Genomic DNA, 24,242 nt, shown 5'->3' with positions numbered 1-24,242 from the left:
ATCACTGCTTTAGTTTTCAGTTTGCCCTTTATTTATATGAAAGTTTAGTAAAGCTGGGGCCAGAAATGACTGGTTTTTGCTGTTCTCAATTTACTGGAAGAGAAGGCCTCTACACTCCATACTTTATTTTGTGTCAAGTGGGGTGTTTATTGTTCGCCATTACCATTTAACGCTTGTGTTAAGAGGAGGAATCGGAAAATCAAACTTATGTTTTTTAGGTCTCGCCTGGCGTAAGCAGCGCATAGCGATGCACTCGCCATGCTAGGGCTTTTTGTAATCAGTTCAGCATGTGCATGCGTACGGAGGGACAAAGATGGCGTTGGGCTGTCCACATACAGCTGTAAATGCACGCGCATGTGGACAGCCCGACGCCATCTTTGTCCCTCCGTACGCGTCCACATGGAAAAAGCTCTCGCATGGCGAGAGCAGCGATGAGCGCTGCTAATGCCGTCGGGCTGTCAACATGCGCGTGCAAATGCTCGCGCGTGTAAGAGATACCTGGCCTCATTGCACCTGGTCACGTGCGCTCTTGAGCCGTAGTGTCGTCACCTCCTCAACCCTCTGAGCATGCCACAGAGAGGGACCCTCTGTGCTGGTCACTCGGCCAGGTCAAACGACCCTCTGTCCTGACCACTCAACACCTGGGCACCCTGTGGCAAGGGGCGCGCTGCCCGGCTCACTCATCTCTGGGCAGGGCATGGCCAGAGTCCCTCGGACTCAGGCATCCCAGCCTCTTGGGCGGCTATTGGCAGGTCCTGCTTGACCTGGTTTATATCCTCCAGAGCCCTCTAGAGACCAGACATGCCAACCCTCCTGATTCAGGCGGGAAACTACCGATTTGAAGGCTAGTGTCCCGCCCCCCGATTCAAGCATCCAGAAACCCGATTCCACAAGGTCATAAAGTTTTCTCATAAAATGGCCGGTCACATAATGTTGATCTTACGGTTCAAGGGGTGTCCACTGGTAAACATAGCATTCAATTAATGGGCTTCCTAGTTTGTTTATTTCGTCATCAGCTGCAGGAAATTGTTTTGTTTTCGCAGTGGCAGACAACCTTTCTTTAGATTATTTTTGTATCATCCCACGTCCACCTTCAGACTCTTGCTACTGCCTGTGTCATGAGTCTATCTTCAAGCTAGTCGACAAATACTGAAAGGCCTCCTGGCGTGACCTTCAAATGCTGTAAGGGCATTATATACCCCTGACTGATCTCAAAGCGCTGCAACAAACAGGTACCGTTTTTCTTACACATCTGGCACCCATGGGTTAAGCCGTCTTCCTCTCCTTACCACGCACATTTTGCCAAAAAATATATAAAGAAAACCCATCTTTACTTGCAACACACAAAACAACGTCACTATAAACACAAAGTCAACCCATAGCTTGATCCTGGCCTTTTCAAGTACTGAAAACTACATAAAATGTTTGCACTCCGGTTTAGTTGTGCAGGAGTGGTATCAAAGTTCTCAATATCCCTGGTTCATCCCGACCTGGTATTTTCTTTAGATTCTGGGACTAGTAGTCCTGGATTTACATTGAATTAAAAGGACAGCAAATCAATGAATGCAACAAAAAATACTTGGACTTGATAAACTACTCATGCAGGGAATAGGTAAACTTGAGTTCTATGTGGTAGGCGACACTCAATGGCAGGGGATTGGAAATATGGTATTATGTGGCCATTGAATTTTCCCCATAAATATGTATTTGCCACATTTTACCACATAATCCACCATCTAGTGAATAATTTGTACATTTTATTTAAAAATTGTTTATAGCTCATGCAGATCAAAACTTACTAGAAATGTGGATAAATAATTGTGTTGCCGTGCAGTAGAAAGTAGAAGGTGCTTCTCAAAGGTTGACTGGTCACCTTTCAGGTGCTTATTGCTGTATTTGTGTGTTAAACTGGTACCAATGTGGTGAATTATTTGCCCAAACAGTGGTTACATGACAAAATATAGAAATAATGCTATCACAAAATGGGTTGCCTTACTCTTCATAATTTGCCTTTAGTGCTGCATAATTTGCTAAACCGAGCCATACAATTTGGTCTTCCCCGTCGCATAATTCCAGTGGCCCTGTTTAAAGGATGCACAGTTGCACAACACCAACCTAAGTCAATAGAAAAAGTACCTTATCCACATAATAGAAACGACAGAGTCAATATTTGACTTTTAAGTGGGACCTCTCGAATTAGAAACTATTGAGACACTTTTAATCACTGAGGCGGCTGTCAATACCTAATGTGATCCTTGTGAGATACATCTGATTTTAGCCTGATGAATCTGCATGAGTTTTTACATAGCAATTAGTCAGTATATGCATCTGTAGTAGTGTAGCAAAAGCACAGTTGGATCTTGATGAATGCAAGGAAATTGGGCCCCATATCCTAGTCTGTTAGTAAAAACACCTACTTATTGGGGGGAAGTGAATTCCTCACACCCCTATGCCACGGCACCACTGCTCCTGCTGCACTATTGATAGCTATGCTCCTGTACATGTGTTTTTTTTAAAACTGTGATTAAAGGTTGCTAGTGTAGGCAGACAATTTTTTTTTGATTTACTGATCTAAGTGGCGTCTGTAATCTTAGATCGTTAAATTTAAAAAAAATGGTGCCTGCATTTTACTTAATTAATCAATCAATCAGGGGTTTGTAAAGCGCGCTACTCACCCATTAGGGTCTCAAGGCGCTGGAGGGGGGGCGGCTCCGTTGGGGTAATCTGAAGGGCCAGGTCTTGAGGACCTTCCTGAACTGGAGCAGTGTAGAGCTTTGCCGGAGGTGCAGGGAGAGGTCGTTCTAGGTCTTGGCTGCGAGGTAAGTCTAGACCAATCACCCACCCTAATCTGCTCAACCAGCCTCTCGGAAGGTCACGGCAGTGGCTGTCCTGGTGGTGTTTACTGGCTCCTCTCTTGTGGCGCTTTAAGCAGTGTGTCCTCGGCAGGACGGCCGAGGTGTCTGGGATCCCCCGACGCTGTCTGCACGTTTCCACCCTCTGTCTGTTTGAGACAGGGTTTGTTAGAAAGCAGAGGGTGCCGGGAACTCGGCACATTTTAGGGAGCATCACATTGCGCAGAAACAGGGGAGTGGGTGACGTGAGTTTTATGCTCAGTGCAGAGGGTTTGTTAGGCTCACGGTTTTCAGTTGTTTCCTGATTTTGTAGGCGGCTGAGAATTCTAAATGCACGCAGAGCGCCCCACAGACGGTCTGTCAGACTTAGATTCTGTGAACTTGGTAACGTGTGGAAAGCCGCAGATGGTGTTGAAGAGCGTGTGGTGACTGGTTGGTATGGGTGCCCAGCATGTTGGTTCTGTGGTCCCTGGATGCAGTTTGTGCTTGGACTGTGAACGCCCAGTACCGGAGCGGTGTGAGGGAGGCGCCCTCGCCTGACTTGGGACTGGCTCACTTGTTTGGAATACACTGCTCCCGGTGCACACGTGTAGAAAATGCGCCCTTACACGTGCAAGCCTTCATTATTTCCCCTCTCTCCGGGGTACATTGCCTTCACTCTGTGACGTACATAGAAGTACATTGCTTTTACCCTATGACATAAAGAGGGGTACATTACTTTCGGTTTGTGAGTCTAAGGGGTCTTACATTCTATGGCTAGAAATGTATTTAAGCATACCTCTTCGAGCTTCCAAGGAAGGTGACGTGGAGCGGTTCTGAGCCTGACCATTGTGAAATAAATAGCAATACATTTATTTTGAGGTGGGGGGGGGTCGTTAGGGTGTGCGGGTGGGGCATTCTGGTCTGCGGGCAGCATTTTAATTGTTTGTATATTAAAGAAGTCCAAGGAGGGCGGCATCCCAGTCAAGGCTGAGGTCTATGCTTTAGCTGTAATGTAGAAGGGTACATTGTTTTCACTCTGATAAGAGGACCCCCCCCCCCCCCCCCCCCCTTTCGCTCTATGAACCCACGGCTGCATTGCCTTCAGTCTGACTCGAAGCGTATGTTTTCTCTCTCTATGTGCTAGAGAGGTGCATTGCTCTCATTATGTGACTATATAGATACATGGCGTTTGGGGTGGGTATTACTCATGTCATAATTTACAGTAGTTTATTTTAGTAAAATTACATGAGATTACGCAGAATTGCACAAGGCATGTAACCCTGCATCTAGCTCTATTTTCTTAGCGCAAAATGCACCCTTGCACCTAAAATGAACCAGGATATGCATTTTTGCACTAACAAAATAGCTCTAAATGCAACTTAATAGGATCAGCAGCTTACACTCTGTTCCTGTGCTCTTGGGTAGGCATTTTTGCCCCAAATTACTCTAATTTATGCAAATGTACCTGATCTAGTAATTTTCAGTAATTTCTTGTCAAAACAGTATCTCAAGATTACCTTAATTACTCACATTGCTGGGGAGTAATTCATATCTCAACCAGGCCTAATGGCGTTAACTATGAAATAGCATTTGCAATGCAATAGGTCTCGCAGTTACACGAGTTTAAGCTATTGGCATTGTAAATAACCTTCGCCCACAGTGGACAGTAGAATTGGAAAGTTGGGCAGGAATCTTCCTATCACAATGAGTGGCTCATTGCCAAACACCCATAGGATAAAGCAGACAGCAGCCCCAGGAGCAGGTGCCTTCTACCCTCTATGGTACTACATTTTACCAGTGGTGGCTGGTAAGATTTGAAAGTGGTGGGGGCGTAAACTTTCCGTCAGAGTGCACAGTGGTGAGCGAGTGCAGCGTGCGAGCCTGAACATCCTAAGGGGGGTTCGGGGGGTTCAGCAGCTCAATAGCGAGACGCATATCATCAACCCAGCTGTGCACCACGGCACTTAGAGGCTTTTCCTCATTCCATCATCAATCAAGTTCCCGCTCATTAGACTATCTCCAAATGAGGACTACTGTGGCTTGGTGATAGGTGAATTTCTAAAACAAGCATTACACGCTGAATAATCATTACACAAATAAACAAAACTGCACAGATCATTACGTACTAGCAGGTTGCAGACTTTAAACTACTGGCGGTTTCCTGATATCGAAAGGTGCTGGGGAAGGGTTGTATTACAGAATCACTCCACCTCAGTCTCTCCTTTCACGTATCCTAACCCCACCTCCTCTGCTCTCCCTAAAATCCCTGCGTGCCAGACAAGAACAGTTTTGTGAAGAGAATTCTACTTACAAAAGATCTCTGTTGTGCCCATGTATGTATCTAGCACTCATGACCCCTTCCTTGTTCCCTGTAAAATCGTCTGAAGCCTGCCAATGCGCGCGCGAGCTCTAAAATATGCCTTTCAATAAATTACCAGACTGAAACGGAAATCAATTTAAAGTTTTTTCCCCCTGATTTGTACGTCTTCAATAATAGGATTATAGGCTGCATCCGGTATGCGGAGCATCTCTTGCCTCCTGCTAAGCAGACTACCTACTTGAAATGAAGCTGTAACAGCAAATGCTTATCCGGTGCTGAAAAAATGCGAGAGGAGGTGCTGAGAAGTTGTTATTAGGTGTATTGCATTTGTGTAGTGCATTGGAACCTGGTAGTTGGCACTGTACGAGAGGCGCAACAATCCACAAACTGAATTCTGGCACACACAAAATGTTAGCATATCTGATCCAATGCACATTGTTGGGGGTGGGGGGCAGGACACGGCCTTCGCACATACGGTGAAGCTGCCTTGCTGCTGATCAGTGAACAGCCCGAGAGGGCGCCGTATTGTTTCCCTATCGTCCTCCTGTTTCTCGCATGTTATCAGTGATCTACGCTCTTTCCCCACCCCGTCTACTGCTACTCCAGACACCAACAAAAGTGGCAGTACAAGTTGGAACATTCCTTTTGTTGTGTGTTTGCTTTAATAACGTCAGCCTGCAATAATGTTCCATGCCCGAGTTGAAACGCGCAAGACACCGTATTTCTTGTATCAAACACCCCCATGCACCTGCATGTACATCAAGCTCCATTGGGCGCCAATCACATGCAGGCTCTGAAGATAAGCCTCGCGCGGCCTAATAAGCATTACAAGACTTTTCATGTCAGGGAAACGCGGCGCTGCAGGAAGTGGTCAGTCACGGCTCACAGTACTCGCTGCGGGGGGGGCCGAGGGGGAATAAAATTTTGAAAACTTACCTGACCGCCTCTGCTCCTGGTCCGCGTTGGCGCCTCTTCTAACAGGAACAGCACTGGAGTGGCAACCCCTCAGCCAATCCTGGCACTGCTGCAGCGCCGGGATTGGCTTAGGGCACGGTTACTCTTCGTCCGTCGCCTGCCCTTTAGGAGACTGAGGTACTCCTAATGGGCATGAGCAAGCCAGTGCAAACACAAGTGCGCATGACTGGGCATGGGCGAAAAATTCGCTCACCTTCCCCACTCATGCGCACTTGTTCTGCTGCCTGTCCCTGGCTGGTCTGACAATGCATGTCAGTCAGCATGACGCCGGACCGCCCACCCCCATCAGACTCTGAAGGGGGTGGGCGGTCCGACGTCATGCTGACTGACATGATTGTCAGTTCTCCCTCGGCGTCTCTGAACTTAAGTAAACTGAATCAGTTCAGAGACGCCGAGGGAGCTGCGGGCGGGCGGGCGGGCAACACCCCAACGCCCCAATGGACGCACCGCGACTGCATTTTACCAGTCTGACCCAAAGCTTTCTTTTATTTTGCAGGTAATGGCCAGATTTATCCAAGATGGGTTAGGCCATATCTCCCTGAACCCAAGGGTCCTTTCTGCGTAGCATAGCCACTAGCATGTCCTTGGGTTTTCCATGCTCATTATGTCCATAATCGGCACCAAGTATACTTCTGTGAGTGAGTTTGTTTGAAGCTTAGCACAAAACAGGAAAGTGCACAATGTTGTTTTCGTGCTATGTTTCGTGCCTAATTCAAGTCTTAAGAGGAATTGAAGGGGCGCCTGGACCTAGATTGGAAAGGGACCTCAGAAAGAAATGTTCAGTTTTCTTCAGTAGCTTGATAATTGATGTATCTCCACAAATCAGCACTATATATTGCATAGTATGTCATGAGTATACCTTAAGAAAGCCAAGTAAGGGTGATAGATTCACTTACCTCCTGATCATTTGGCTGATGGGGATGCCTTGTTGAAACCAAGTGGCATATTATCAAGGACGGCGTTAAAAATGATTGCCTGTTAAGCGGCAGAAAACTGCAGCTAAATCGGCGATAATGGGCTTGATAATATGCTCTTGAGAATTCCAATAGAAGTCCATGTTCTGGTGTGAACATGGGCTTCTATTGGAATTCTCCAGGGCATATTATCCAGCCCATTGTCGCCGCTTTAGTTTTTGGGGCATATTAACAAGGGCCGGCGATAAATATCGCAAAGCACGCTTAGCTCTTGCATATTTATCGCCTGGTCAGCGCGTTATCAACAAGGCGCATTGGTGCAGTTCGGGTTATTCAATTACCCCCTGCTTCCACGAACAGAATGATTTCTCAGTCACGCGCACATACACACATCACACGCGGGTGGGGCCCATAACACCAACATTCATTCTCTCAAACTATCCGTGCCTACAAAGGGACATCTGATCCGAACCACAACTGTTCTCTTTGATAGAGGAAAAACCACTTCTCCTGAATTACCCTAACACTTCCTCCATCAAGAGGTCGATTGAATCATTTAGTTGTTATTTAGTTTAATGACTCTTTAACTCTCAAACCAAATCAATAAACATTTCAATGAAATAATCACCCGACACAGTAATTCAAATAATGATTTTCTTTTATCTAATTTAAATGCAGGTTAAATCTTAATAATGCAATATTATCTTTTGTCATATTTACCTATTCTGGATAAATGTCGTTCTCTAAGTCAGAACTGGTCCTCAATGTGTTCGTCAGAGTTTTATCATATAGAGTCACCGTCCTCTCCGTCAGCATAGGGATCTCTGATTATCGATTCTCCGTCAGTAGCTTCTGCATAAGTGGCGATGAAGTGGGGAGCGATAGCCTATTCCCTCTCTAGTCTACTAATATTTATACTAAAATTTACATATTAAAGTTACATTTTCTCATTTCCCAAGCCAACGATTGGCTGAATTCAAATACATCTCAATACATTAGGAAACATTTTCAAATTTTCTCATGCGGGAAAAGTCTCAAAGCAAATGTAGGGAAAGAATATCCGTGGTCCTAAATGTATCAGTTCGTTGAAACAGGTTGGGTTCGATAGTTCATATTCTTCATTTGCAACATTTACTTCACGTTCAGGGGCATTGGCACCTCGCCCAGAGTAGTCTTCATGGGCATGGTCTGACAGGTCACACAAAGGACACGAATGAAGTCAGTGCAGGCGCCTTCCTCCATTGTTCAAATGATGAAGTAATGTACTTTAGTTAGGTTTCAGTCGGCGGCCATCTTTTGGTAGGCCAGAATAGTCAACTTTAAGCAAAGAAACACAAAATCGTAATTAATACATAGAAATGATTAAAACAGTGTTATTCCCTTGCTAACACCCTTATGTGTATGCCTTTATCTAGCCATATGCAACATTCAAAGCAGTTAATGCTGGTTTATTTAAGCGCAAATCACAATAACATTAATCAAACAACATTTATGGTTTTAATATGCATACAGACTTAGTTCACTTATTATTTTAGCCATGCAAATGCATTCCCACGTATATTCTCCTTGTTAATAAGGTTGGTTTAGTACTTTCACATCACACTATTAATTAAATGAATTAATCATTAGTTATTTTAATATAAACATATAGAAATGGATTGGGTATATAAATAGAAAACATTTTACCCGCTCCATCACATCGCCGAGGCGATAAAAATTCCAGAGATAATGTGGATATCGCCGTTTTCCATGGTGGAAAACGGCAATATCCTAGATGATAGGGCCTGTGGTCTTAGCCACAGAATCCACCCCCCATGTTAAGTATGCCTTAGTCAGCAATTTAACAGACGTTAAATTCCTGCGTTAAGGCATACTTAACGCAATGTAAAAAATCGCTACCTTCCTTGTTAATAACGCGAAGCCGCCTTCGTGATATTTTCCTTGGTTGGTTTCACAGCCACGCCTACTTTGCATCTCATTAGCGATGCAAGGTTAGGCGTGCTGGAAACGGGCACTATGATACAAAAAACAGTGGTCCTAGACCTATATTTAGATTGAGTTAATCAAAAATATATTACGATTTTGCATATTATTGAATAAATTCACAACATAAAAATTGCAAACAACCGACCATGACAAAACAAACACCATATATTTATTTAAAGCAATTTGGTGAATGTCAGACAATAAATATCCTTAGCAATTTAAGAGAGGTTGCTCCAGAAAGAGACGTGCAGAGAAACAGGGTGCTCGGATGTGAAGTGACAGAGAAGAGTACTCGAAGAATTATATATGAAGAATTTAATGTGTCAAAGCAAAAGGCAAGAAACGGTTGCAAATCACCGTCCTTAAAAATCTGGCCCAAAGTATTCACACAAAGGTTTTATAACAATTAGCACTAGAAATCAATTCTAGAATGGCACATGAAGACAGTTAAGGGTCCAGACTAAATTAAGTGGGCGTCGACGTTTCGATCCGACTTGTGACCAGAAGGAGCGATTTAGATTCCTCGGTCTTGCGGATCTTCATCAGGACTACACTGGGCAACCCATCAATTGGGAGTGGGCAATGAGGTCCGTGGTTCCTTTAATGAATCCAAGGGGGAGAAATTAAGTCTCCAAGGTGATCTTAATACTTAGTGTCCAATTAATGTACCCCGGTAGTGTCACAAGGACGATAGCGATTCCAAATCCGCAGCATTAATATTTCCAAGGGTCTCCGGGGTTATTTGGCAGCAGGCGCGTCAAACCGTATGCGGCCGTCTCCAGGCTTGAAAGCAATGCCTAGCCTTGGAGACTTAATTTCTCCCCCTTGGATTCATTAAAGGAACCACGGACCTCATTGCCCATTGCCCATTGGACCCTTAACTGTCTTCATGTGCCATTCTAGAATTGATTTCTAGTGCTAATTGTTATAACACCTTTGTGTGAATACTTTGGGCCAGATTTTTAAGGACGGTGATTTGCAACCGTTTCTTGCCTTTTGCTTTGACACATTAAATTCTTCATATATAATTCTTTGAGTACTCTTCTCTGTCACTTCACATCCGAGCACCCTGTTTCTCTGCACGTCTCTTTCTGGAGCAACCTCTCTTAAATTGCTAAGGATATTTATTGTCTGACATTCACCAAATTGCTTTAAATAAATATATGGTGTTTGTTTTGTCATGGTCGGTTGTTTGCATTTTTTATGTTGTGAATTTATTCAATAATATGCAAAATCGTAATATATTTTTGATTAACTCAATCTAAATATAGGTCTAGGACCACTGTTTTTTGTATCATACACTACCCAGGTCCTTGATTACTTTGGGTTACCCCGTTCTTTGTAATGGAAACGGGCGCTAAGTCAACAAAACACACAGTAGCGTGTCTTTGCTGATAAGGCAATGAAATTATCGCCGCTTTTCGCCCGAAAACAGACGCAAAAGCGGCGATAATTTCATAGCGCCGCAATGATAATATGCCTCTTCGTTTTGTGATGTAACAACGCTGACATTTCGTTTCTGTCTTTTTCCGCAGTAACACATCAGTGAGGAAGTTGTGCTAGAAATGTTGTGACCTCTTTGCCCCCAAGTGCGAGTTTTATAGACTTGCATATGTTTTGGGATCAAAGGTGCTAAAAATGTTTTTTGCCTAGGGCACCTTAAGTAGCATAGCGACTGGTATGATGTAGCACATACAAACTTATGCAAAAATGTTCAGTAGCTTTCGTATGATTTCTGTGCCTTGATAATGAGGCTATACTCAGGCTTATTACTCTATTACTAGCATCTGATGAGTTTACCAAGGTATATGAGACCTTATCTAGCATTCTGGCATTAACTAGCGCTTGATGGCTGTACCTGGATCTTTGATACTGCAGCTGGGTATATCACGGCTGTTGCTGGGACAAACTGCTTAACCTGGTAAGAGCAGATTTTACTTGAACTTTAAAGGTTGTGTCTTGTATAAAATGGATAAGCCTAGCGAGCAGTGTCTTCATCTGCGCATATGTGTCTATAGCTGAATATAGGATCGCGCAACCTATTCATATTGGGTTACTGTGCGGAAGCAGACGAGGCTGAAGTAAGCCTATGATGGGTGAATATATAACATATGATGTTTTTTTGTACCTGTCGTATGATGGCTTGAGCTTGGCATGTGCTGGCAGTACATGATCATTAATAGAAATATACGAGTCCTGTGCCAGGCCATATGATGCTGCGCGTCGGCATAAGGAGGCTGAAAGTGGAAAAGTTAGACTGCAGCTATGTATTTGAGGATGTACCTATGCTTAGGATGTCTAGGCAGATATATCAAGTATACAGATTGCTTAAGAAAAATCAATACTTTTTGGCTTGCCAGTGTTGTCTGTCTTGGCTGAATCACTTGTATAACCACCCATAAATCGAAATTTATGCTAGGAACTGCATACTACTTTTAGCCCTCCTTTTGCAAATTACTAACGTTCCTGCTGTTCTTTCTTGTCCATAAAAGTTATAGGATCTAATATTACTGATGGTTGGCAATAGGTCATCTGCTGGGTGTTTTTGCGCCTGAAAGTGACACTTGCATTCATACAGAGGTTGAGAGTGCTACCTGTGAGATACTAGCGGCCCAACGCCTTGCGCGGCTACCTTTGTACTTTGTTCACCCACTTAGTTCATGACTGTGACCAGATACAGGACCGCAGTTTTGTTACTTGCGACTTCTCCCCCCAGTACATTTGCGCCTAATCACAGTACTCTTCTTACTTCTTCTTTTTTTCTTTTTTTAAAATTATAGGATTAAACGAAAAGAGAAACGCCAAAAGAGAAAATTAGAACGTCAGTCTCAAACGGAAGCAAACGTCTGTTCTGATTCCAGGAAAAGAATACGCAGAGACGTAGTGCCAAGCACACTTCGGCTTTTTATAGACTGCAGCTTTGATAACTTGATGGCTTCAAAGGTAACTAAATACACATTCCGTAGCTTTGTACTGGGATCTTTTATCATCTAAGCCTACCTCTCTTAACCAGACCAGTGGCCAAGAGTGTTATATTTTGGGGGAATCGTACCTAGTTATTTATTACAACAACCGGAAAATGGTGCCAGGGTTTTGAGTTCCTCACTGAGATTATGGTACAAAATAATAATATGGTGAGATGTTAATGGCTAACGTGTACTTTGGTGTTTTTAATTTTTTTTTATTGTTAGTGCTTTGCTTCCAGCAGTATTTAGGAAGATTGGTGATAATCGTGCATTTTTTAATAAGTCTTGTATTAAGGCTTGAAGTACTGCTACAGTCTGCATAAATAACACTGTTACATGTTGCACTGCTCTCACTTGTCTGCCCCGACTTCTGGTGTCCCTTAGTTAGTGTGTGCGTTCCAAGCCTGTAATTTCTGTGCCCAGAACCCACCCCTTGCCGTTGGTCTTCGTTTGTCCATAGATTGCTGCTGTAGGTATTTCAACCCATCCAAATTTTCCCCTTTTTCCTGGGGTACACCCTGCCTTCATAGACCACCCACTCCGCCAACGTACACCAGTCCATATCACGTTTCCCTGTCTCCATATATAGTGAACGAGCGGATACCCCAAGCTTTTGCAATGTTTCTCTTTGCAACCACGAGAACATACCGTACCGTATATCCTGCATGTCCGAGTGGCATCCGTCTTGCCCCAAATGTTCAAAACACATTGCTTCGCTGACATTGATTCCCTCACCCCCATTCGCCCTCAGGCAATTAATCACCGCCACCCAGTTTTTCCATTTAAGCGGGAAGTCCCAAAGGATGTTCATCTCCTGTCCGCTCCATCATTTTTCTAGCATAACAGGTGCGGTGCAGGGTTCTGATCTCAATTTATCTAAATCCGGAGCATATGGCCATCTCTTTGGCGGCTGCCAAGGCCTCTTCCCACTCACCATCATTGAAAACTCCTACACCTCTCTCCCATTCCCCCTTTAACTGCTATAAAACATCTGGAGAGTGATTAAGCAGCTTTTTATATGTCAGAGAGGTGGTCTTCTGAGGCATATACTCCTCTAACATTTTGTCCTCTAGGGGAGAGGATTCTGGTAGGTCTGACCCCCTTCCGAAGAATTGCCTGTAGAGCATGTCTCACTTGCAAATGCCAGTAAAGGCACATATTGGTACTTCTGCCAGAGCTCAGGCCAGGGGATGGGATCTCCCTGTTTCCAAAGATCACCTACCTTGAAAATCCCCATTAGGTCCCACTTATCAAATCCCGGCTGGCTACAACGTACATTTTAATGAGCAGTGAGCCAGTACATTGATCAACAAGCATTTACAATGCAATGGTCTCGGCATTGTTAAAGTTAGAGCTACTGGCATTGCTCATGACATAATTTTTGTTTTTGTTTTTAAAACATTTAAAGAAACGGCATTGTTATTTACAATGTCAATAGCTTAATCACTCTCAAATGCGAGACCTATTGCATTTGCACCCACACACAGAGCCACACACACAAAGCCACCCACACACACAGAGCCACCCACACACACAGAGCCACTCACATAGAGCATGCTGCGGGCTCCCGCTGGGCGGCCAGCCTCCCCTCCGAGGCTCTGTGCAGCAGCCTAGGTGCCTCACCTCTCTCACTGTCCGAGCACCACTACCCTATTGGGTGCCTGTGGCAGGGAGACCTTTCTTTAGGGAACCTGATTGCCATTCTTTTGGGCTCTTTGCTGGCGCCAGCTCCATGGCTTAAGACCTGGGCATGCTCGGGTTTCCTGGGGATTGCAGCTTCCCGGTGAGAGATAAAGTCCTCTCTTTGTCCTGCCGGAAACAATCGTCATTTGTCCGAGGATGTCCTGAGCGGAGCAGGCTCCTCCTATTGTAGTTTGTGGTCGTGTTGGGGGAGGGGGGGCAGTATTTATTTTTTCACATTAGATATTTGAGTGCAATAGAAGAGAAGCACGCAGATCGGAAAGTCGGGCGAAGAGGGTAATGGCAAACGTGTCACAAAGGGAGACAGGAGGAAGTTGCAAGAGTGTGGAAAGGGGGCAAGGAGTCTCTTATGATGTGTATGAAAAAGCCGTGAGGTGGATTTGAGACTACCAAGGTGTGTGTGGTTCAGAGCAGAGCTTCCGGTACCGGCACTCTTTCTTTAACAAATTTGGTGGATATATTTACCCTGCTTACCGCTTGCACGCAGGGCCTGATCTGCAGTTATTTATATGACAGACGCACGGTAGTAACCAAGCACGAAGCCACGTGTTAATTGTCGGGGTTAAACCGTCTCGCGTTGCTTTTAGGAGGAACCGTGAGTTTTAGACCTGCTTCCACAAGAGGATCCACACTGAACGTGACAGTAGTCCTTTAAGTCCCAAGTCCCCCCTTCAGCATGCAAAGGGGTTACCCGGTTCTTGCTCTCAGGCAAGTGTCTCTGTTGGGGGCCTTTTATTTGATCCATTGCGCATGTAAATTGCCTATTAACGTTGCGTCGATGTTTGTGGACTACGAGCCCCCCTCAGTTATGTGACGCGGCAGAGAGCCGCACAAGTCATGGCGCTGCTCCTGGCTCTCACAGACTGGACGGGTAGGCTTTGCAATTCCGGTGACTCCAAGTCAGTTCCTGTTTTAATCCTGGGAATGCAGGTCGTCCCTGAGTCCCCCGAGGACGTTGTGACGCTGTTGAGTTTCCACAAGTATTTTAAGCAGCCAGGAAATGGAGGCGAGCTGCTCAGATGTATTCTTCCTTCAGAACAATGTGTGATCCTCCACGTGACGCGGAGTGGACATCATGTCTTGCACAGGGACGTGTGAAAGTGTTCGCTCGGAAGTTGAATACGCACGAGGATGTCCGGGTAGAGTTGCAAGGACAGGGCAAATTCCCATAGCTTATAAGGTCTCAAAGGCGAGACCTATTGGCTATGCCAATGCTTGTTTGTCATTACGACTTCCAGGAAAAGCTTACTTCGGAATGCATGATGGACTATTTTACATCTTAAAAGAACACCCAATCACCCTGCTGTCATTCATTTATCACCTGTGCGCGTTAATCCTTTTTAGGTCTTGCCTACGCAGCGCGCTAGCGCTGCATTGGAGTGACCTCTTGAAATCACTCCGGACTTTTTGGGAAACTCGTGCATGTTCTGCTCTGTTCCCAATCAACACTCGTGGATGTACGGCGTTTACCTTGCGGGAGCGAGCAGCGGCGCCATCTGTTTGCAATTATCGCGCCCGCGCTTTGGAAACAGATGGCGCCGCTGCTCCCACCCGCAAGGTAAATGCTGTACATGGACGAGTGCCCCACCGTGGCGTTGCCGGCCCCGCTCCACTCAAACCCCCTTGGGTTTGTCTAGAAGCACGTAAACTTGTCCACCATTCTCTCTCTCTCTCACTTTTTTCCCATATGTGTTGTATTTCAAAATGTTGGGCCCTTTCTGAGTCTCTATATCTTACTCTTCCCATTGTCATCTTCCTTCTTTTCTCTTCCTTTTACTTGGGTTTACTCACTTTGTCTCCAACTACCCTCAGTCCGTCTTCTTTTTCTTTCTCTTCTCTTCCTCATACCTTTGTCTGTCTGACACTCTCCTCATTCTAGCACATTATTGCTTTATTCATCTTTCCTGTGCCTCCTTTCTGTCTCTAACCTATGGTGTTGTCATCCACATCACAGAATTTTTCACTTGTTCCCTCTCCTGCTCCTCTCTCTCTTTCTAGTACCACCCTCTTTCTCTCTCAATTCCTCTCTCCTCATCTTACTCCTCTTCTCTCTTTTTCTTATTCTGCCTAAGCCCTTCACTCTGTATTACTCTCCGCTTTGGCATGACTGAATTGAAATGTAGGTTTATGGAGGCAGAGCAAATAATATATGGGAGAATGCAAGGGAGATGTTTGCAAAGGATATGCCAAGCAGTAACAGTCATCTCTCATGTTACCATCAAGGAACCACGTAATAGAGCACCAATGTATTTGGAGTTAGAGCTGTGACCTTGATAGAGAGAGACCGAGACACAGAAAATGGTGGGGACGTCTTGTTAACCAGGAGAGGTGCTGTGGGCTGCTGCATCTTGCAGAGAAGGATCCACCCGTATGTCACCTCTTTATGCAGTAGGTGCATTCAGTATAGGGACTCTGCTAATCATGCAATACTTACTATTTATCCAGCATAAATGCTATGTATCCACGAGTTGTCCTGACTGGTTCAACCATGCTTCATATCTTTTCTTATTATATTTATGCCAGCCCCACTGTGAAGTGGTAATACTGCCTCATTAAAGCATATCAGTCCTACTGAGAAGTACAGACAGCTTGCTGTTGGAGTAATGCTATTTCTTGGTGGAGACTGGCTCCACAAGGTTCTACCATATCTCATCACTAGTATATCTTACAGCTCTCTCTTGAACGTCATCATATTCTTTCACATTGCCCGTAGCAACTATGCTGTTGATTAACAGACCTTCTGATAGCTTGAAGATCCCTCAAAGTTGAACTCCAGTTCCCTAGGCCAATGTCTGCAAGCAGTGGACCATTGGATTCAACTCACCACCTCAAGCTCAAATCATCTAAAGCAGCGATTCTCGTGTCAAGCCTGGACAGAGTATCACCCCATCCTCCTCTGGCCTCAGGAACCCCTGTGAACCTCTGCAACAGAAGTGGCGAACTTGAAACTGATTATGGATTTTAGCCTGTCTTTTGCACCTTAAGTAAATCAAGTGTCCAAAGGTGACTTCTACACAGGGCAACCTTCATGTTGCATCTTTTCACATGTAGGCTTCCTTCACAGGGCGCAGACTACATTGTTTTGATCTTGTCAGGCCTAGATTATGGCAACAGGATGTACCTTTGTGCCCCTCTGTAAGTGCTCTGCAGACTACATCAAATCCAGAATGTGGCCACCAGATAACTCCTGCCTCTATGTATGTGCAGTCACATCTCTGCCCCAATAAGTCATCTGCTTATTACCCGTGGCCTGTAGTATTCCATTAAAGGCTCTCTGCATCGACCACAGAGTCCGCTATCATGTTGGACCAATGTTCTGCCAACTAAAACTTTGGACATACTCCCCGGGAAGGGTGGTCTGCTCTAGATTGGCCCCACTCCTAACCCATTCCGAACTGTCCCTTCAAAAAGTCTTGCCTTGAGAGAACTTGCTTTTAGTTGAGGCAGACAAGCTCTGGAACTTTCTCTTCGCAAGAATAAGGCTAATCCTTCATGATTGCGAGTTTCAGAAGGCTGTTAAGACGTGCGTGTTCCCAAACAGATGATGCACCATCTCACATTAGTGATGATGGGATATACTTGCAAGCCTCTTTTTGTGACACTCCCTACATTAGTGCAACTAAAAATTATTTGTGGTGAGACTAGTGCACAACTCCTAGTGCTGCCTATACAGGCCATATTACAATCCGACACTGTATCATCCAGAAACAACAAATGGAGCAGCCAATCTCATCCAGTCACCCAGAATAAGGTTCATATCATCAGTGGTGTCTTTATTTTACTCTTCTGTTTTTGGCTTCATGCATAATGCAGCCACAGGTTCTCTGTGACAAGAACACCCTTTTGAGGCTCACACACACAACACACAACCCCTCTCCCAAATAGTCAGTAATGTAATCCCACATTCTAACTCCCATGAACAACTAATGGGGTATCCTCTTCGAGGCCAGTGTAAAACACCTAAGGGCATCATCAGGGCTACGAACCTCTATATTAATGCTTCAATGTACAAAGCAATACAATCACAAAATACAATAAAATTGCAGCCCTCTTGAAAAGTACTTGTCCGGTGCCTTTAAAAGTGTAGCAACTGTGCAAAGTTGCGCTGCTCTTTCCTGTGGTGACCCCACTGCCTAACTGTTGATTACACCTGCACAGGAAAGAAAGAGATTAAAGCACATGTTGAGACAACATACCTGTTTACTCATTAACCCCTCTGATGAGATGGCCAACAAGGCATATACATGAAAGTTGCAGGTTATTTATGTAGTAGATGAAGTGATATGCTCATGATCACACACACTAGCTAAATAGAAACACCAGAAGCTCAACTAGGGTTTCATGTTGGACAACACAATACACCAGTTATTCTCTTCTTGCACAAAATTAATCATACACTCCCTCGCAAGCAGTACATCATTATATTTCGATATAAAATGGTCTTACTACAATAAAACGCAGACCGGTCAGCAGGATAATGTGGTTTCTCTCACCCCTTGCCTTTTTTTGGTCACATGCCTCCCTTCTCTTATCTTTTTCCGATCACATAAAAGGCCCGTGGTAAGGTGGATAATCTGAGCTAGACCTCTGAGATCAGAGCTCATAAATCTATCTCTGCAAATCTTAGGAGGTGCTTAGGTAAGGAAAATAGAACGTACATATGAAATACAACACAGTTGACCATAAAGAACCGGTTGTGTCCTATATAAATGAGCATTGTCAAAAGTTTCACTGGAACCACTTATTAGGGGAGAAAAGCAAGAGTTGAGTGATGTAAACTGCTGATCGGCACTGTCTCGAAGCAATAGCTGACAAGGCTGACCCAAACAAGCCAATGACTGAAAGGGGCTGATCCAAAGCCAACTTCTGGTATATTGCCTACAATAGATCTCTTAGCCTGGTGTGTTGTCAAGCCAGACATAACAACAATGTGTGATGAATTAATTATAGGTAGGAAAGCAAGTCCTCTTTGGTTATTTAGGGTGCTTAATACCGTAACATTTTGTGGCCTTTAGGCACACCTCGAATGGAAAGCAGGCATTACGCTATAGTTTTTATTGAGGGGTGAATGTAGATCACTTTAAACTTCCATAGTAACCAACTGAACCTGCTTGCTACCAGTTCCATTTGGGAGGGGGAGCAAATACTCACCATTGTTTGGCAGGGCCCTGCAGGCCAGTTTGTAGTTAGGGCCATACAGTGTAAGTCAGTAGACATTAGAGAGAGCCATCTGTGGTACAGTAAACAGCTGCAATATTTTGATGGAAATGAAGGTGCATCTTAAGCAAGTTGAGTGCCATTAGACTGAGTGGGTTGTTGAAGGCGAGGATTCCTGGTGTCTCTTTCCTAGAAGTTCCGGAGTCTGGAGGAGTGAAGAAAAAGTTAAAGCAGCAGATGGGTGTGTTTTAGGACAACATGGTGGTCAAGGAATAGTGAAGTACACATTATGGCGGTTGCAAACACTAAGGATTGCCATAGCGTACATCACTTAGCAGATGTGTGAACTTAATTACTTGACAGTGGTGTTTTGGGTAAATAAGATGTGTATCACGTGCGTGAGTGCTCTATATAATGGTCATGTGATAAATATGTTTTCCATACTGTTCGATCTTGTCTTTTGGGTGCAGCTCATAAACGAGCATAATTTAAGATTGCAAAACCGATTGGTGATACAAAAAGTAATCTTGCATAGCTACGGCGGACCATGTTTATGCAGTCTCAGTTGTCACATTTAGGACTTTAAATGGGTGTTCCTTTGGACGTGCTCCATGCATATGTAGTGAATATCTAAAGAGTCCTCATTTTGTCACTATTCAGAAATATTTTCCTTGCTTTTGCTACTGAATTTCTAACTTAAAACTTGAATTAATCTTGGTGTAGCTGGTGCAGACATCATCCCCATTTTTCAGTGGTCTTCGAGGCAAGGCTGTATTTCTCACAGAAAAATGCTTGGCAAGTGGCTTCCACACAGTCAGTCTATTCAACCTTAGATGCGCAGATTCATGTGTTAGCACCAAACACAACCCGGAGGAGGAGAAGTGATTTCTGTTTTTACCTCAGATATACAGACTGGGTGATAAACGTGCTGCTTAATGGCTCAATATTACTTGGCAAAGAAGCAGATGGTACAATCCAGAGGATAAAAGTAGGCTTCAGGCAAAGTTAAAACTAGTCTTGGAGGAGCAACATTATTTCTGGACTGAGTTTATCTCCCCAGGGGCAAGCATCTGTCTCATGTCAAACAGTCTCAGTGGCATTATTTTTCTTTAGAAACCATAGTTTCTAGGCATTTTGGAGACACACCTTCAGGTGGGGTGGTGGGAAGGGGCCAAGCAGATCTTGTAATACCACTTTACCACCAGCTACCTTCTCCTCTCACAGTACCTAGTGAAGGAGAAGAATCACAGCTTTCGCCACCAAAGAGCAAATGTCCTAGATTAACAAAACAACGTAAACCATCTTTGCGGCAGAAAAGGAGGGGGTAGGGATAGTGGGAAAAAAAGTTTGGTGTGGGTTCCCAGTGAAGACTAAGGCCTTGGGGATGCTTTTCACCTTAAACAACTGAAAGAGTTTAGCTTGAGGTGAAAGTTTGGTTGCTTTCCATCGGTGAGATTCCCTTCTGTGGTACACAACACCATTGGGATCTTCTGTTAAGAGCTCTTTTATGTTCTAAGATCAACATCACCACTTCAGTGTCTTCCCATTAAGTATTTCACTTCTCAGGGAATGCTCATCAGGAGAGAAGGGGTCCATGTTCCAGGTCTCATTTCGTGTCAGACAACATAATACAGATACAGTAACCAGAAAATAATATTTTGACCCCTATGAAAACAACTTCTCGTGTCAATGTTTCAGGTTATCCGAGGGTGAGGACGTTCAAGACCTAATAGGAGGGAAATATACAATCCGTGTATGATTCTTCTCTGAGGACATAATCCCCTTTTAGTTGATAAAGCCGGTGTTGATAGTCCCCTCTGTCACCTGAACAAATTTAGACATTCGCATTCACCAGAGTTTATTGGCTCTTAGTGCTCATTGCACTTTAACTACCAAAGGCTTCCCCTGGAAGGTAACCTTCATTTATGATTCTCCGTGAATTGAAACAGAAGGAGCTATTTGTGACTTTAAGAAAGATTCCCGGTGAGGGTATTTCACGGTGAATAGTTGCATGCATTCAGTTCTGTGTTATTAAATCCCCTGCTTTTGGGTTGTGTGCCAGGGCACGCTCAATGAGAGGAACAGCAGCCGGCAGTAAATCAGAAACACGCTGGGCAGTGTGCCCACAGCGGAAACCCTACTGTCTGGTTTCTGACTCCAGTGCTGAATTTCTAGTTTTAAGAGTCCGTGGGTAATTTCTGAATTGGGTTTCATCCTCCCTCCCTTCTTCTTCCACTTGCTATACTACGCAAAAAAATTGATCTGTATACCCCCCAAAAAACTGGAAGGGTGTATGTTTTTTGTAGCATAACCTTGAAGTGTTGGTTTTGTCCCCAGATTTGCATACGACCACCCTTCTTAAATGACTTATGTTGGAGTCCATAAGCAGATAACTGTTCTAAGATGGTACCAAGTCATTGATTTAGGGAACGTCTCTGAATTTGTGCTTTTCTAGTGTAGATGCACAAACTTTTGGGAAATGTTGTCGTGATTCTCCCTCTGATGTTGGGAAACAGACTAAAATCATTTAAATGTAGTTTCTAGCCACGTGGCACAATTTTATAGGTAGCAAAATGTGATGCTCTTGTCTTACTTATTACAGCAGTAATAGTCATTTCAAGTTTTTAGCAAATGTGCTAGCCTTTGCATGAAAGCCGTAATTGAAAGGTTTTATTTTGCTGTTTTGGCTGTGGGAAGGAAAATTAGATATACATGTGCCCTCATATTTTAACTATAAAATGTAGAAATATTTGTGGAATAAAACATGTACCAAGTGTGAGCAGAAAGTGGCAAAATTATGAAATGGTTTAGTTACGATTGTTAGTCACTTGTAGTTAAATTACAGTCAACACAGGCTTAATTTACCTATGGCGGTAGATGTGAAAGTACACTTTCGACAAAAACCAATTAACGTTTTTCCCCCCAAATCTCTGGTATTATAGGATGTAAAAAAACTTCACAAGCAAATCCAAAGATGTTACTCAGAAAATCGCAGGGCCATGCATCCTGTGCAGGTATGGACTCAAAATCTGTGTTTCAGTGTTCAGTGGCTTCAACTAGTACTACAATGTCTGTCATGTCACTAATTCCATTAATGATATTTCATGTGTGATTTCATGAGCTGGGGGTGGTTTTGATTGTGTAGCTAATTGTAATTGGGGAATTTCACTCTTATACAGGTTTGGATCGTAGCTTCATAACTTCTCTTTAGCTCACGTGTTAAAAGTTATTTTTATAACATACATTGATTAGTAATTTTAGTGGCCACCCAAAACACCTCATGAACACATTGTTTTCAGTAAATGCTATTGTTTTGTAATGTTGTACTTTTTCCGACAGAATCTCTGAAGTCCGACTATGAACATTGCCCCTGCCCAGCCCATGTGCCTTCAGGACCTAAGGTGCCCTACCTTTAGCAGTGTAGAGCAGTGTCTTTGTGTAGGCCATGCCCGTATCCAACCTCCCATCCCTCAGTGCCCAGTGCCGTTCAGGCATGTGGAGCAGAGTCCAGCCCCTACCAGTGCCACATCCACATGGCCTTTAGCCATGTCCAGTGAAGCTTTTGACGCAGGGCATTGCAAGACCTGAACTCGACTGAAGGTCTGGACACAGAATATAGCCTTCATCCTTACCTGGAGCACAGGCATCGAGCTCCAGAACTCATTTGAATGGCCTTTGTCCTCAGCAGTATCTTGGGCGGGTAGTAGCCTTAGGCCAACGCATTAGCACTCATGTTACATTAAATTGTTGTTCAGTTTGCATTCCATGGTTAGTGATTAGTGACCAAGGTGGCTTCATCTGCAGAGCTTGTTCAAACCGTGTGCTTGACCACACAGAGAAATAGCGTTTCTTAAATGTATTAGCCTTTTATTTTTCTTTTTTTTTAAATTTACTTGGGCAGATATATTGCTAGACTGCATTGTATTTCCTACCTTCTTCCTTCTCTCCAAAGGTTTGTTTATTGCAGCCCTTCTGTGCCATCTCTTACTTCAATCAATCAGTCAAGTGGTATTTGTATAGCGCTGCTTGTCAGCCAAGAGAGGATCTAGTTGCTTGCTGCCGGTCTTCGTGGAAAAGCCAGGTCTTGAGCCCCGCCCTGAAGTCGGTGAGCGAGGGTGCACTTCTCTCTTTCCTCACAGGGCTATGGATAAATGTAATTGACTCACTTGAAAGGGACATCATATGCTACCTCTTTGGGCTCTTACACCTACTTTCTCCTCCTTTCTATACTGCCAGACTTCCTATCTTTAACGAAGATGCGGTCACTCTGCAGTTGTGGATAAGAATGTAAGTTTATTCCCGTTGTAGGCAAAGCGACACCAGCACCTCACTGCACTATCTTATATAACTGTCATCCTAGAATTCCCTCTGAGAATACATTCTACAACATTGTAAATCCTCGTATATCCCTGCTTTCAATAATACACAAACAAAAAAGAGAAATAACACAAACTCCACTAAATAATCTTAGGAATAAAACAAAATGAAAGATACATTTAATCATTTGCAGGAAAATACAAAGAAACTTGTGCATCTCAGTTCAACACAAAATCCTCAAAGCATTTAGGTATGGAACATTTATGTTGAGGGTGATTGAGTAATTAGTTCTGTTCCGCACCCTCCATTTGTCGACGCACAAATTTAACTTGTTCATCAGGAACTCTCACCACTGTGTCCTTATTCCACACCCTACCATCACTCATGCGCACATTGCCAGACCACACCACCACAACCTGGAATGGAGAACAAAACCTCAACTTCCTAGCTGTAACACAGCCAGGTTTTTTGATCCTTACCCACCAACCTTTCTTAATACTGCTTTCAACCACTCCTCCACCATATTTCAATTGAAAATATTTTCTGACACCCTCCACACCTTGCAATACCTTAGGATCAATAGAAGACAAACCCATTCAATTTCAATTCAACTTACTGCAAAGCACGCGTCCCCTTGACAAAGCAAAAGTAGATACACCAATTTTTGTCATTCAGAGTAGTCCTCAGTGCCCGCAGCATCTCGTTAAAAACATCCTTCCAACTCAGTTTGTTATCCTCTTCAATGCCCATGACGAGCTGGTCTCGTCATGGGCCGCGGTTGCGCTGTGCCCATGACGAGACCAGCTCGTCATAAACCCCGCCCGCTAATGCAACGGCCGGCACAGGGCGGGGAAAGGGGCGGGCACTGAAGGGGTTAATGAAAGCCAACTGACACTGCCTAACCAATCCACTACTTCTGTGATGATATAGAGCAGTTTGGAGATGCTTAATTGTCTTCTCATCTAAAAAAAAAAAATCATCTTATATTACACTAACTGCGTTTAATTGTCCGTTACCAGTTTACATGGATATCCCTTTCTCATAAAAACCTCCTTCAAAAAAGGAATCACAA

General features: G+C 44.0%; 1 protein-coding gene across 1 annotated transcript in view; it reads left to right on the top strand.

Moving 5' to 3' along the window:
• TRMT10A (tRNA methyltransferase 10A) overlaps window positions 1-24,242 on the top strand; it is a 138,812-nt gene that overhangs the window by 2,514 nt on the left and 112,056 nt on the right. Inside the window, exons 2-3 of the mRNA XM_085635733.1 lie at window positions 11,810-11,972; window positions 21,796-21,867. Coding sequence (XP_085491859.1) covers window positions 11,810-11,972; window positions 21,796-21,867 — 235 coding nt within the window. The remainder of the gene's footprint in view (window positions 1-11,809; window positions 11,973-21,795; window positions 21,868-24,242) is intronic.

This window comes from Triturus cristatus, chromosome 2_1, assembly GCF_964204655.1.
Source record: "Triturus cristatus chromosome 2_1, aTriCri1.1, whole genome shotgun sequence".
In the NCBI taxonomy this organism is placed as follows: Eukaryota; Metazoa; Chordata; class Amphibia; order Caudata; family Salamandridae; genus Triturus; species Triturus cristatus.
This window is presented reverse-complemented; position numbering and strand designations above follow the sequence as displayed.